Source organism: Brienomyrus brachyistius, unplaced genomic scaffold (assembly GCF_023856365.1).
Source record: "Brienomyrus brachyistius isolate T26 unplaced genomic scaffold, BBRACH_0.4 scaffold53, whole genome shotgun sequence".
NCBI lineage: Eukaryota > Metazoa > Chordata > Actinopteri > Osteoglossiformes > Mormyridae > Brienomyrus > Brienomyrus brachyistius.
The window spans coordinates 267,951-280,745 of NW_026042328.1; the positions used below are offsets into that span (position 1 = coordinate 267,951).

At 47.4% G+C, this 12,795-nt stretch overlaps 1 protein-coding gene across 10 annotated transcripts in view; it reads right to left on the reverse strand.

Moving 5' to 3' along the window:
• Positions 1–238: 238 nt before the first annotated feature.
• The window catches only part of ankrd12 (ankyrin repeat domain 12), a 35,292-nt gene continuing 22,735 nt past the window's right edge, over positions 239–12,795 (reverse strand). For 2 of the 10 annotated variants that reach the window (XM_049000764.1, XM_049000760.1), the window contains exons 4-13: positions 11,734–11,802; positions 11,393–11,542; positions 10,997–11,200; positions 10,710–10,852; positions 7,662–7,833; positions 2,707–7,349; positions 2,469–2,567; positions 2,178–2,321; positions 1,971–2,066; positions 239–1,406 (exon numbers count right to left, since the gene is read on the reverse strand). In XM_049000764.1, the coding sequence (XP_048856721.1) occupies positions 1,221–1,406; positions 1,971–2,066; positions 2,178–2,321; positions 2,469–2,567; positions 2,707–7,349; positions 7,662–7,833; positions 10,710–10,852; positions 10,997–11,200; positions 11,393–11,542; positions 11,734–11,802 (5,906 nt within the window). In that variant the 3' untranslated portion in view covers positions 239–1,220. The remainder of the gene's footprint in view (positions 1,407–1,970; positions 2,067–2,177; positions 2,322–2,468; positions 2,568–2,706; positions 7,350–7,661; positions 7,834–10,709; positions 10,853–10,996; positions 11,201–11,392; positions 11,543–11,733; positions 11,803–12,795) is intronic. The other 8 variants (XM_049000770.1, XM_049000767.1, XM_049000769.1 and 5 more) reach the window with 6 other exon arrangements.

The following is a 12,795-nucleotide window of genomic DNA, read 5'->3' on the forward strand; positions in this document are numbered from 1 at the left end:
GTATGATGCCATCTGCTGGATCAAAACAAAGCTTATTAAGAAAGACCCCTTTAAGATGCAAAACAGCTTTAGTTTTCGATTATTGTTCAAAACACTGGCAAAGTCATTTGTTATATTCATCATCTTACGTTGCGAGTCAAGGGTGAAATTTGTAACGGCGCATTATATTTCCGCGGGTCCCTTGGGAAAAGCTGCACACTTTGTTGCTGAGATACAAAATAAACTTAATGAAACGATATCGATTTCACGACCAATAAAATTTATTCAATGATATATTACAAATATGTACATATACTGTAACAAGTAAATATTAAAATAGACATTTTTATAACCATTGTTCAAAGGCATTGTGTTGTAAAAATAGGTTCTTTTCTGAACTCACACTGAACTGTAAAAGTAACATTTCTGAGCAGAGAAGCCACATTGAGCTGTTAATCTTTTTAATGTGCGCAACATTAGACAGACACGTAAAAAGAGGCGGCTTTCGCGCAGGACCATAATGGCCAAGAGCCTCTGACACCTACAGAATCGCACGACAGTCCACGGCAGGTTTCTCAGAAAGGAAGGCGGAACCTGCAAGGCATGCACTGAATTAAAACCACAAGTCAAAAACACAGGCGGGGGGCAGCAGTTTAGGGAAGAAACGAAACAACGAAGTTCAAACACATGCTTCAGAATTAGCCAGGAACAAACAGATGACACAGACTATAAAAACCAACTTTGGTCCAAGAAAAGACAAAATAACTTTACAATCAAAATATCAATTTCTTTTTTTTTTTTTTTACAAGTTAAAAATAATTACACAACTATTTACAAATGCACAATCTGTATGTATAAAATAAATTAAAAAATGAACACATTTTGTACATGTATGGACACTAAGATAGAAGCCCCCCCCCCCCTTTTAAACCCAAAGCCTTACTCCTGTGGCTTATTATGTGGGGGGGCGACAGCCCGTCCCTGACCGCTGATCCCCTTCCTCTGGGCTCACAGCTCCTGGTGCTGATTGGCCTCATGCTCTAGTCCTCATGATAAGTGCCACTCCTGCTGTGTAAGTGCCTTCAACTCGTCCCGGTAGGGACGCATCGCCCTGCCTCGCCTACTCGGATGGGGACAGTGTGTCACAGGAAGGGCCAGTGTCCCGGGGCTCGCCGTAAGTTCCACAGCGTGAGCTGTCATCTTTGCTCTACATTAAGTGCTGGACACTCCCGGACGCCAGATCATATGGGGGTTAGGTCGAAGTCGTCATTGACGTCGACGAGTGGGATGTAGAACTCGGGGATCTCAAAGATGCTGGTAGACTTGTAGGTGGCCAGGTCGAGCTCCTGCAGCTTGAGCTGCCACTCCAGCCTCTGCACAGCATTCAGCGCAGCGGCTTCGTGCTGCTGACGCATCAGGAGGCAGGTCTGCAGGGGCCAGAGAAGCAGGTCAGCGCTAGACCATTAGCAACAAGCTAAGAGGACTGCAGACCCAACCAGGCATGAAGCGTTTTGCAATCTCATACACCGCTCACTGGAAAGGTTAAAACTTTGGCTGCATACAAATATTCCTTCAGCAGTCCACACAGAGGTAGACATTCATTAAACACTATGCTCAGGCCAAGAATGTGCATTACTACTGAAATATCACTAACAATTTCCTCTCTGCTGCTGTCATGAGCAAAATGGAAAGCACCTGCTGTTAAATATCATAGTTAAGGTGTAATTTACTCTGTCCTGGGTGAAAAGCCATGGACAGAGTCCCCAGAGCCACAATCAGCAAGTAAAATTACGCTTCTATATAATGGAAAGGTCATTTACAAACATCCTTCCATATGACTCAGAATGCATGAAAGCTAACTTTGCTCTACTTGGTCTTGGAGATTGAGTGTACTTCTCATCTCCTAAAGACTGAGACCTAATGGGCCTTGGGGCTTTTGTTAGGCTTAGCACCCAGACTTGTTTTGTGGAGCTTAAGTAGCACCTTCCCACCTTCAGTTTATCAAACTTGTCGTCAACATCCTGCAACCATGACATAAACTGCCTGGTGTTGAACCGGTCACGGACAGATGTTTTCCCATCATCTCCCTAACAAACAAAGATGAAGTAACATTAAATACAGATGACACAATTTGAATGCGAGTGCACTTCAGAGTTACTCTGTCTTCCAAAAACAGCCCGATGGTATGACATCCATACCTGGGCATCTTGCGGCATGTTGTAAACTTCAGCATCCAGAAGAACTGTACACGCGCTGAAAGGCAGGGTCTGGTTGGCTAGTGTTCTTGCTGCACGATAGTGGACACGCAGGACCTCTTGCTCATTTGAAACAATTAGCTTTTCCTATGGGGAAATTAAGGAATGACACAAGAGCGGTGAGAGGAGACAGGCATAACTGGGCAAAACCACCATTTCACAGCTGATCTGAAAGGATTAGGGTTTGGTTTCAAGAGGACAGGGTAGCTTCAGCATTTAAAAAGGTCTACATGCCCGTTCAATGCTGTGCTGCAGACGCAACTTCATGCGGACAACTTCCTGCTGCTTGAACAACTCCTTCAGCGGTTCAGGCAATGACGGAGGTGGTGTTATCTGGAATGAGGGAAAATCCACAATTCACATTCAACTACATAAGAGTCCAATGAAGACAGAATTCGTGCTCATAAAATATCCAAGTGAAATCACAATATCAAAAAATAACTGCTGAAAGAAGAAAAAACATCCAACTTACAGTTGGAATGCAAAGTTTGCTAAGTGGATTTCCATCTAGGAGGTAGGAGCCGTTGAAGGTCACGTATTCATCGTAATACTGCGGTGCTTGAGGAATAACGCTGCAAAGCACTTTGCGCTTCTCCTCGATCTTCTTACGGATGTGCAAGAACTCATAGTAGGGGTTGGCTCTCTCAGTCTGGTAAGGCTGTATCTCCTCCAGCTTGAGTGAGTCTACTATGGCAGCCAGAGACTGTTGGTTCCTCTCCTTAACCTGCTGCGCAGTGGGGCTAGCTTGCATCGGTTGAGGCACCCGGGGCATCTTCCTTTTCCGTGGGTGATGCACCTGAACGTCATCATCTTCAGACAGCCGAACCTTGGCCCTAGCCCCTGAGCAGTCGCTGTCTCCATCTCCTGGTAGTGGAGAGGACCCTCCTGAGGAAGCCCCACTGTGCTCCCCCTGGGGATCCCTTTGGACATAGTCTTCACCCAGGTCATCCTTGTGTAGCTGCTGTTTCTCTTCGGATGTGCTCTGGTCAGTGATCATCTCCTCCCCAGGCTCAGGTTTCACTTCAGCTAGAGTCTGGCCCTGGTTACTACCCTCTGGCAGAATTTGTGACTTATCTGCCATCTCTATACTGCTGCTGCTCTTTTCCAAGCCCTCAGGAGCATCTGAGGCTTCATCTTTACATTCAGGACTGGGATGAATGGGCTCCAATACAGGGGATACAGGATGGTCACGGATGTCACACGGGGAAATGTCACATGGCTCAGCAGATCCTATGGCATGTTTTAGTGTTTTACCGTCTTTTGTGTCTGCATCATCTGTCTCCATGTCTGCTTCCTCGTGAATGTCCTTGGCTTCAGGGATGCCTACTTGGACATTCAGCATGGCATCTTCGATCCCACTGTCTGGCCTCTGTATGCTGCTGCAGACAGCGATGGAGGGCCCAGGGCTTTTAGCCCACTCCTCTCTGCAACTTCCAGTCACCTTGTGTTCCTCCGCTTTACTTTCTGGATTGCAAGCAGTAGTCTCACACATAGACTTATCTTTTTGCTCAAGCCCTGAAGGAAAACTGGCATCTGATCTCTGGAGCAATTCCATGTTGATCTCTGTATGGCTATCCCACTGCTTGTTGCAAGAATCTGAGGTGGTTTTGGCATTTGTGGGTAGATGCTGCTCAGCAGGCAAACAGGATGGGAACATTCCTGAGGTTTCTGGAGTAAGGGAATCATCTGTATCCTTGTTACATTCCGAATATAGTTTTTTGCTGATGATTTCCATTTTTGAGTCATCCAGATGTGGAAATGGTGCACCCCTATCTATAAGTGGGTCAGCGGCATGTGACTGTTTTGGTTCTAGTATAGCCGGCGGTATACCCTCAGACTGTGAAAGGTTAGCCTGTTGACACACCCTTTCACTTGGCTCTTTTCCTAGAGTATCGTTGCTGTTTGAGACAAGCAGGAGCCGACTGCCAGAAACATGCCCTTCATTGCCAATGTCGGCAAAATTCTCACCATCAGAAGTGCAGTTGCTTCGAATTGGGTGTCGGAGAACCGACATGTTCTGGCTTGACTGTGGACGAGCCACATCTTGTACAGGTCCTTTATCACTACTTAAGTGTGACAGCACACTTGGCCTACTGGAATCCTCAAAAGACTTGGCATCAGCATATGCAGGTTTGGAGTCGTCATCCAGAATTGACCTCAGATAAGGGGTGGCATGTCTACCAGAGAGAGGAGTCTTGTTGCGCTGAGCCCCATCAAGTAGACTATCAGTTTCTTTTTCGTGAACGGCAGGTGACGTGATGGCATGCGTCACACAGGAAGATTGTGAAAAGGATGCCTGGGAGTCTGAACCTTCCACCGTGAAGTCGGAGTCGTACTCACTCAAGGGTCTTGGTGTGAGAGCATTTGTTTGGCAGGAGTCTTCCGAGCTAGCCATTGAAATCATTGACACTGATCTGCACATGGGACCACACCTCTCACTTTCCGGCTTGGGGGAGCGGCTCAGGCTGCTGTCAAGACAAAGGGCTGATTTCCCGGTATACGGCAGATTCTTGGCATCCAGGGAGAACGAACGTGTGCCAGTGGCATCTTTCAATTTTTGCTCTCTGGTATGAGTCTCCGACACCTCTGAGCTCTTGGAACGCTGCAGGTCTTTGCTCACACAGACATCTCCTGGGGTATTCCTCACCCTGTCTCTGTTCTTCAATTTCCCTAGCTCTGCACCTGGTCGCAGCTTCATTCGCTCTCGCTCTTTCTGCTTGATCTTCTCCATATGCTTCCTGTGCCACTGTTCGATCTCTTGGTCCTTCAAACTTAGCATGCGCTCAAAACTAGTCTGCATGAGATCGTCGTTTACAAGTCTCTTTTCTTTCGGCCGGACATCCTTAGGGGCCGGTGAAGATTTTGCTTTGCTCTTTTCGGCATCTGCAGAGTTTGTCTTGGATACTTTGGACTGTTGGGATTTATCTTTGTGCCGATCCCTGTCTCGGTGTCTCTCAGCATCCCTGTCCCGCTCCCTGCGGTCTTTTTCTGGAGTTTTCAGCACGTCATCTTTCAGCTTAGCCGAGACATTCTTCTCATGGGATATCTTAGTGCTCTCAGAAATGCTGGATTTTCGCTCTTCCAAAAGCAATTTCAAATTTGAGCTTGAGGAAATGACATCTTTCCCCTTGTCTTTTTTCTTTTTGTCCCAGTCTTTCTCCTTTTCCTTTGTCCTGTCAGATTTGTTGTGCTCCGTAACTTTTTCTGAGGTTTTGCCTTTTCTGTCAATGCCCATTTTGTCCTTCTCTCTGTTCTCAGAATACCGATCCTTCTCTCTGTTCTCGGAATACCGATCCTTCTCTTGCTTCTCTTTGTCAGTCTTCCTTTCCATCTTGTCCCTGCTTTTCTTGTTCTCTTCTGGCTTCTTAGTAGTCAAAATAGCTTTCAGCTTTTCACTTTCCTTGTATTTATTCTCTCCGGAAGAATGGGAGGTGGTCACCATCTTTTCCCTCTCTCTCCATTTGTCAGCAAAATTATGTGGTTCAGATTTTTCTGGGAAGTGCTCCACTCTCATTTTCCTCTCTTTCTCAGAATGTTTTTTGTCTATCCTCTCACATTCCCGTTCCTTCCCTACAAGTTTTCTCTCTGTTTTTTCTCGAGTACCTTTCTCCAATGGATCCATTTGCTCCTGATCTACCTCGGTCTCGGTAACTGGTCGGTCCTCTGCCTCCTCTTTCATGCCTACAGCACACAAGGATTCGTCCCGTCCCTCATCTGTGATGAGGCTGCTTGTCTTCTCATCCAGCTCACCCGTTTTACCTTCTCTGCTTCGTTCCTCTTTGCAGAAAAGCTCTCTCTCTCTTTTGAAGGATTTGTCTTTTTCCCGTTCATCTTTTTGTCTCTTGTCTTTGATGCTAGCATGCTTTTCTCGAACTGGCCTCTCCTCTTTAATGGGGGACTCGTCAGCCTTTTGTGGGGAATTACCTTCGAGCATCTCTGTTTTCCCTGGGTTCGAGTCCTCATTTTCATCACTCTTAAAGAAGTTCTCTTTCCAGAACTCCCGATCAAACTCTAGATTTCTGTGCCCATCTTTTTTCATCTCTTTCTGCCTCTGCTTGTCCTTCTCCATCTCACACTCTTTCCGGTGCTTGTCCTTCCCACAGTGCTTCAGTTTGTGTTTTTTGAGCACTTTGCCATCTTTGTCGGTCTTCCGTAATGCTCCTTCAGCATTGTCCATGCCTGTTCCCAGATTATCATCTTTGTGAGGGCTGGAGGAGCTCCTGTCATCCCCATCTAGGCAGAGATCTCTCTGGTGATGTTTGCTCTTCTCCTTATGCTTGAATCCTCTGCTGCTAGAGCCCTCTGTAGCACAGTCAGCATCAACATAGTGGTCATATTTGATGCCATCAACCTGACAGGAAGAATCCCCAACTGAGACACATGCCTTAACATTTTCTTGTTTGAGTGGGGTAGCCTGCTTGTCGCTCAGGCTGTGGTTGAGCTTTGGAGACTTCATTGTTGGTAGATGGAAGAGGTGAACAGAAGAGTCATCCTTCGGGCTGAATGACATTTTGAAAGAGTCTTCTTCTCGGGTTTTCTCTGGGGTTTCCAGGCCTGCTGCTGTTGAAGAAAAGAACACTGCCTTACTGTTCTCTTTACTGTCATCTTTAACTTCTTGGTTTTCTTTATTTTTACTTTGATTTTTGTACTTTTTCTTCACTTTGCCTTTCTCCTTGCTTTCTGCCCCTGTTTCCTTCTTCAGCCTCATGTCAGGTTTATGCCCGTCAATGGTGGGGAGGCCTTTCCTCTCCACGGGGGTCTCTGCATCATCACTGGAGCTCTCCGAGCTGCAGAAGAGGACCCGGGACGATTTCGGTTTCTTCAAATTGCCCGTGGCTGGGCTACCCTTATCCTGTTTAGCCAGAAAATGGTTCCTGTCCTTCTCCTCCTTCTCTCGCTGGCGCGCCTCCCTCCTGAGGATGTGTCGGTCATTCAGAGCCTTGCTCAGATCTTCTTCCTCCTCCTCGTCCTTGAACTCATATTCATCCAGCCCAGATACAGAGGCAGATGCCTTTGCAGTGTTAGTCTGCTTGCTGTCAGAATCCTTTTCAGTGTCTGAGTATTCCATGTTGTCGTCAATACTGGAGGGATTTACTGATGGAGGGTCTTCTGATTCTGTTTGAGAAAAAACAGAATCTTCTTGTATCAGGTAATGAGTCATTTCAGTAGTATTTTAATATACTTGCGTACAATACTATTTTAATATAGTGTACAATAACCACATGAAATATAATCCACTGGTGTGTCAAACGTGTCTGATTTCAAATGTACTTTTAAGTAAAATTTCTGCCAGAATGATTGTGCTTTCTGTCTGGATGACAGTGTGAAAAATGTGTGAGATGCTTTCGTGTGGAAATCTCCCGACACCTCACGTAAGAGAATGTGGTAATGAGTGCATCAAAAACATGGAACACCGAGAGAACCCACCCCAGACAGATGGCCCTGTCCCACCTGAGGAGCTGTCGTCCGGCTCAGAGAGCGGAGCCTCGCCCTTCAGCAGGCGCTCCACCTCCTGTGAGTCGGCCACATCCACAGGCCGCTCGCCGCGCTTGTTGGCCTGAAAGGCGTTGCCCCCATGTCGTAACAGCAGCTTGACAATCTGCCAGAAAGACAGGGCAGATCAGTCACCAGCCCACCTGCTGCTGGTAACAGGTTACCTTACATAAATACTAGGGATGCACTGATACTTTTACCAGCATCGGGTCTCAGGCCGATACTCCACTCCACTTGTAAAAAATGTCCGATAAGAACCGATACCACTTAAATAAAACAATGTTAAAACTCATTTTTTGTACTGCCCAATCAGGGATTGGGATTCGTCAACCTGAAACATTTGGGAAGGATAAATGTACAGAACACCCCCATCGGTGGAAGATGTTAGCAGTTTGGACATATTTTAAGATAAGGGATGACGACAGAAGTAAAGCAGACTGTAAGCTCTGATCTGCTAAAGTGTAAAGGGACAGCACATCATCTTACACAAGCAATTTGATCAAACATCTAAAGATGCACCATAGTGCAGAGTACATGGAGTTTGCTAATCTTAGAGAAAGACCACAACAAACTTTAGCGCAAATTCTGGAGACGTGAGAGAAAACAAAACTGAAGCACTATTTATATCCAACTTTTAACTAAACAAGTTATTTAATGTTAGATGTAACGCCACAGGGTACAGCACCAATATAAATACACCTCGGGGGAAAACAAATGCTACGGTCCTTGAGGTCTGCGTCACCGGCATGTGCAGTTACATTACTGCGGAGGTGCACGTCAGGCTATGGTGTGAAGTCCATGGCTATATTGTACGTTGATTCGAGTCAGCCTTTACAGTCAAGGTTTCCTTTCTTTGTAAAAACATTCCAAACTGAGAATCCTGATATAAATGATCTAGTTGAAAACTCAGGTTTTAAGTAAGGTAAATAAACACACACACATATACATACACATACACATACATACACATACACATACATATACATATATACATACATATACATATATACACATATATACATACACATATATACATACACATATATACATACACATATATACATACACATATATACATACACATATATATACACACACACACACACACACACACACACACACACACGTACACTGCCAAAAAAATTAAAGGAACACTTTGAAAACACATCAGATATCAAAGGGGAAAAATCTATACTGATGTAGACTGGGTAATGTGTTAGGAAAGAAAGGATGCCACATCGTTTGATGGAAATGAAATTATCAACCTACAGAGGGCTGAATTCAAAGACACCCCGAAAATCAATGTGAAAAATGACGCGGCAGGCTAGTCCATTTTGCCAAAATTTCATTACAGTAACTCAGAATCATACTCAGTAGTTTGTATGGCCCCCACGTGGTTGTACGCATGCCTCACAATGTCGGGGCATGGTCCTAATAAGACCACAGATGGTGTCCTGGGGGATCTCCTCTCAGATCTGGACCAGGGTATCACTGAGCGCCTGGACAGTCTGAGGTGCAACCTGGTGGCATCGGATGGACGAAACATAATGTCCCAGAGGTGTTCTATTGGATTTAGGTCAGACGAGCGTGGGGGGGGCAGTCAATGGTATCAATTCCTTCATCTGCCAGGAACTGCCTACATGCTCTTGCCACATGAGACCGGGCATTGTCGTGCACCAGGAGGAACCCAGGACCCATTGCACCAGCAGAGGGTCTGACAATGGGTTCAAGGATTTCATCCTGATACCTAATGGCAGTCAAAGTGCCGTTGTCTAGACTGTAGAGGTCTATGTGTCCCTCCATGGATATGCCTCCCCAGACCATCACTGATCCACCACCAAACCGGTCATGCTGAACAATGCTGCAGGCAGCATAAAGTTCTCCACAGCTTCTCCAGACCGTTTCACGTCTGTCACATGTGCTCAGGGTGAACCTGCTCTCATCTGTGAAAAGCACAGGATTTTAAGGACCTTCTACGGCCCTGTTCAGCTCTCCTTGAGTATCTGCCTGTCTCCTGGAATCGCCTCCATGCCCTTGAGACTGTGCTGGGAGACACAGCAAATGTCTTCTGGCAATGGCACGTATTGATGCGCCATCCTGGAGGAGTTGGACTACCTGTGCAACCTCTGTAGGATCCAGGTATTGCCTCATGCTACCAGTAATGACACTGACCGTCGCCAAATGCAAAACTAGTGAAAAAACCATCAGGAAAGATGAGGAGGGAAAGATGCCAGTGCCCCCCCACCTGTGAAACCATTCCTGTTTTGGGGGCGTCTCATTGTTGCCTCTCTAGTTCACCTGTTGATAATTTCATTAACACCAAAGCAGCTGAAACTGATTAACAACCCCCTCCATTACTTAACTGACCAGATCAGTATCTCAGAAGTTTGACTTGATGCTATACTCTGATTAAAGTGTTCCTTAAATTTTTTTGAGCAGTGTATATATACATACACACACACACACACACATACATACATACATACATACATACATACATACACACACACACACACACACATACATACATACATACATATATATATATATATATATATATATATATATACACACACACACACACACACACACACACACACACTTACTGAATTGTCATATGTACTACACATGATAACCCCATTATACTTATAATAAATATAGATATATGCATGTGTTACATTTAGCTTTACAAAGTTAGGAAAGCTTTGTGTAAGGTTTAAGTTAAGCCAGATGTTGTCTTACACATACAAGAATGATCACTGTTTCTTCCACACAGTAAGGCAAAAGCCAACAGCTTATTAATTAAACACTGGTATTGGATCAGTACTCGGTATCCGTATTGGGACAGAAAAACTGGAATTGGTGCATCCATAATATAACTAATAAAAAAAATGCTTAGTTACACTGAATTATGACTAGAGACATCAAGGCCACTGGGGGGAGAAGGTACAATGGACATTATACTGCGTATTAAACACATACATCCCTATGTCCACTGCTGGATGCATCATGAAGCGGCGTGTCATCGTCCAGGCCCTGTGTATTGACCTCTGCCCCTGCTGCGATGAGTACCTTGGCCACGTCATAGTAACCAAGATTACAGGCTTCATGGAGAGGCGTCCACCCTGAGAAACACACACACAAAAAATATATATATAAAAAAATAAAATTATAAAGGCTGTCCATGCTTTTCTCGGCAGCAGACAGTGAGCTGCAGACGGCACGTCCGGGCACAGACAGTGAGCTGCAGACGGCACGTCCGGACACACCTGCAAAGTCTTTGACGTTGACGTCGGCGCCGAGGCTGATGAGCTCACGGACTTGCTTGGCATCCCCTCGAATGGCAGCCATGTGCAGAGGAGTCTCACCACGCTCGTTCCTTTTGTTGACCTTGTCCTTCTGCCGGGACGACGTGGTGCTGGCAATCTTCTTCTGTACTGTCGGTGCCTGAGAAGGGTGACTTGGGGTAGAGTCTGGTCACATGAGGATGACAAAGAGGACATCAGCCAGTCTTTTCATAGAGGAATCGGTCTTGCAAATGCAAAGCTATGCTAAAGCAGAAGGACCATTTTCTCTTGAGCAAAACTGATGACAGCTCATGTCCTCCTTCACTACTTGAGTGATCATCTTAAATGTGCTACTGTAGTAGAGAGAAAAGTCAGAACCTGGGCTGTTGTCTCGGGCCGTCATCTGCATCAGAAGTGCCATCTGCTTCCGCTCCGACAGAGGATAGCCGAACAGGATGTTCATGGGAGTGGACTTCTTGTTACCAGTCTCCTTTTTCACCTTCTTCTTGTCCGGCCCATCTTTGTCTGCTGGGGGGAGGTGGGAAAGGCATGATCAGTGATAAACCGGAATGTGCTTCCCTCAGGACAGGTGGCAGAACTTGAAGGACAACATCTGGCTAGCTTAGCTACAGGGGCACAGCGCACCACCGATGACGGTCGAGGCCCACCCTAGGCAGGCCCTCCCATGTCGCTGGTGGCCGAGGCGCTGCTGCGTTTACCTGAGTAAATCGCGCAGGGAGGGATTAATCTCTCTGCCCAGGTTTCACTCGAGTGTCCTGGGTCTGAATCTACATTGCAAGCAGACAGATTGGAGAGGGAGAGCAAGGAAGGAAAGCAGTATATTAACATAAAGCACAGGAATCACGAAACACAAGCTAACTAGGAGACCATGGCAGCAAAAGACAACAGATATAGTCTCCCTCAGCGAGCCAACGGTGTCAGTGAGAGAAAGGCGGAGCTGGCTAAGCGAGGCCTGGGGTGCGAGGATGGGGACGTTCCGATGGGCCGTGGGGAAAAGGCGGAGCTGGCTAAGCGAGGCCTGGGGTGCGAGGATGGGGACGTTCCGATGGGCGGTGGGGGAAAGGCGGAGCTGGCTAAGCGAGGCCTGGGGTGTCAGGATGGGGACGTGCCAATGGGCCGTGGGGGAAAGGCGGAGCTGGCCAAGCGAGGCCTGGGGTGCGAGGATGGGGACGTTCCGATGGGCGGTGGGGGAAAGGCGGAGCTGGCTAAGCGAGGCCTGGGGTGTCAGGATGGGGACGTTCCGATGGGCGGTGGGGGAAAGGCGGAGCTGGCTAAGCGAGGCCTGGGGTGTCAGGATGGGGACGTTCCGATGGGCGGTGGGGGAAAGGCGGAGCTGGCTAAGCGAGGCCTGGGGTGTCAGGATGGGGACGTTCCGATGGGCGGTGGGGGAAAGGCGGAGCTGGCTAAGCGAGGCCTGGGGTGTCAGGATGGGGACGTGCCGATGGGCCGTGGGGAAAAGGCGGAGCTGGCTAAGCGAGGCCTGGGGTGTCAGGATGGGGACGTGCCGATGGGCCGTGGGGAAAAGGCGGAGCTGGCTAAGCGAGGCCTGGGGTGTCAGGATCGGGACGTGCCGATGGGCCGTGGGGGAAAGGCGGAGCTGGCCAAGCGAGGCCTGGGGTGTCAGGATGGGGACGTGCCGATGGGCGGTGGGGGAAAGGCGGAGCTGGCTAAGCGAGGCCTGGAAAGGCGGAGCTGGCTAAGCGAGGCCTGGAAAGGCGGAGCTGGTTAAGCGAGGCCTGGGGTGCGAGGATGGGGACGTG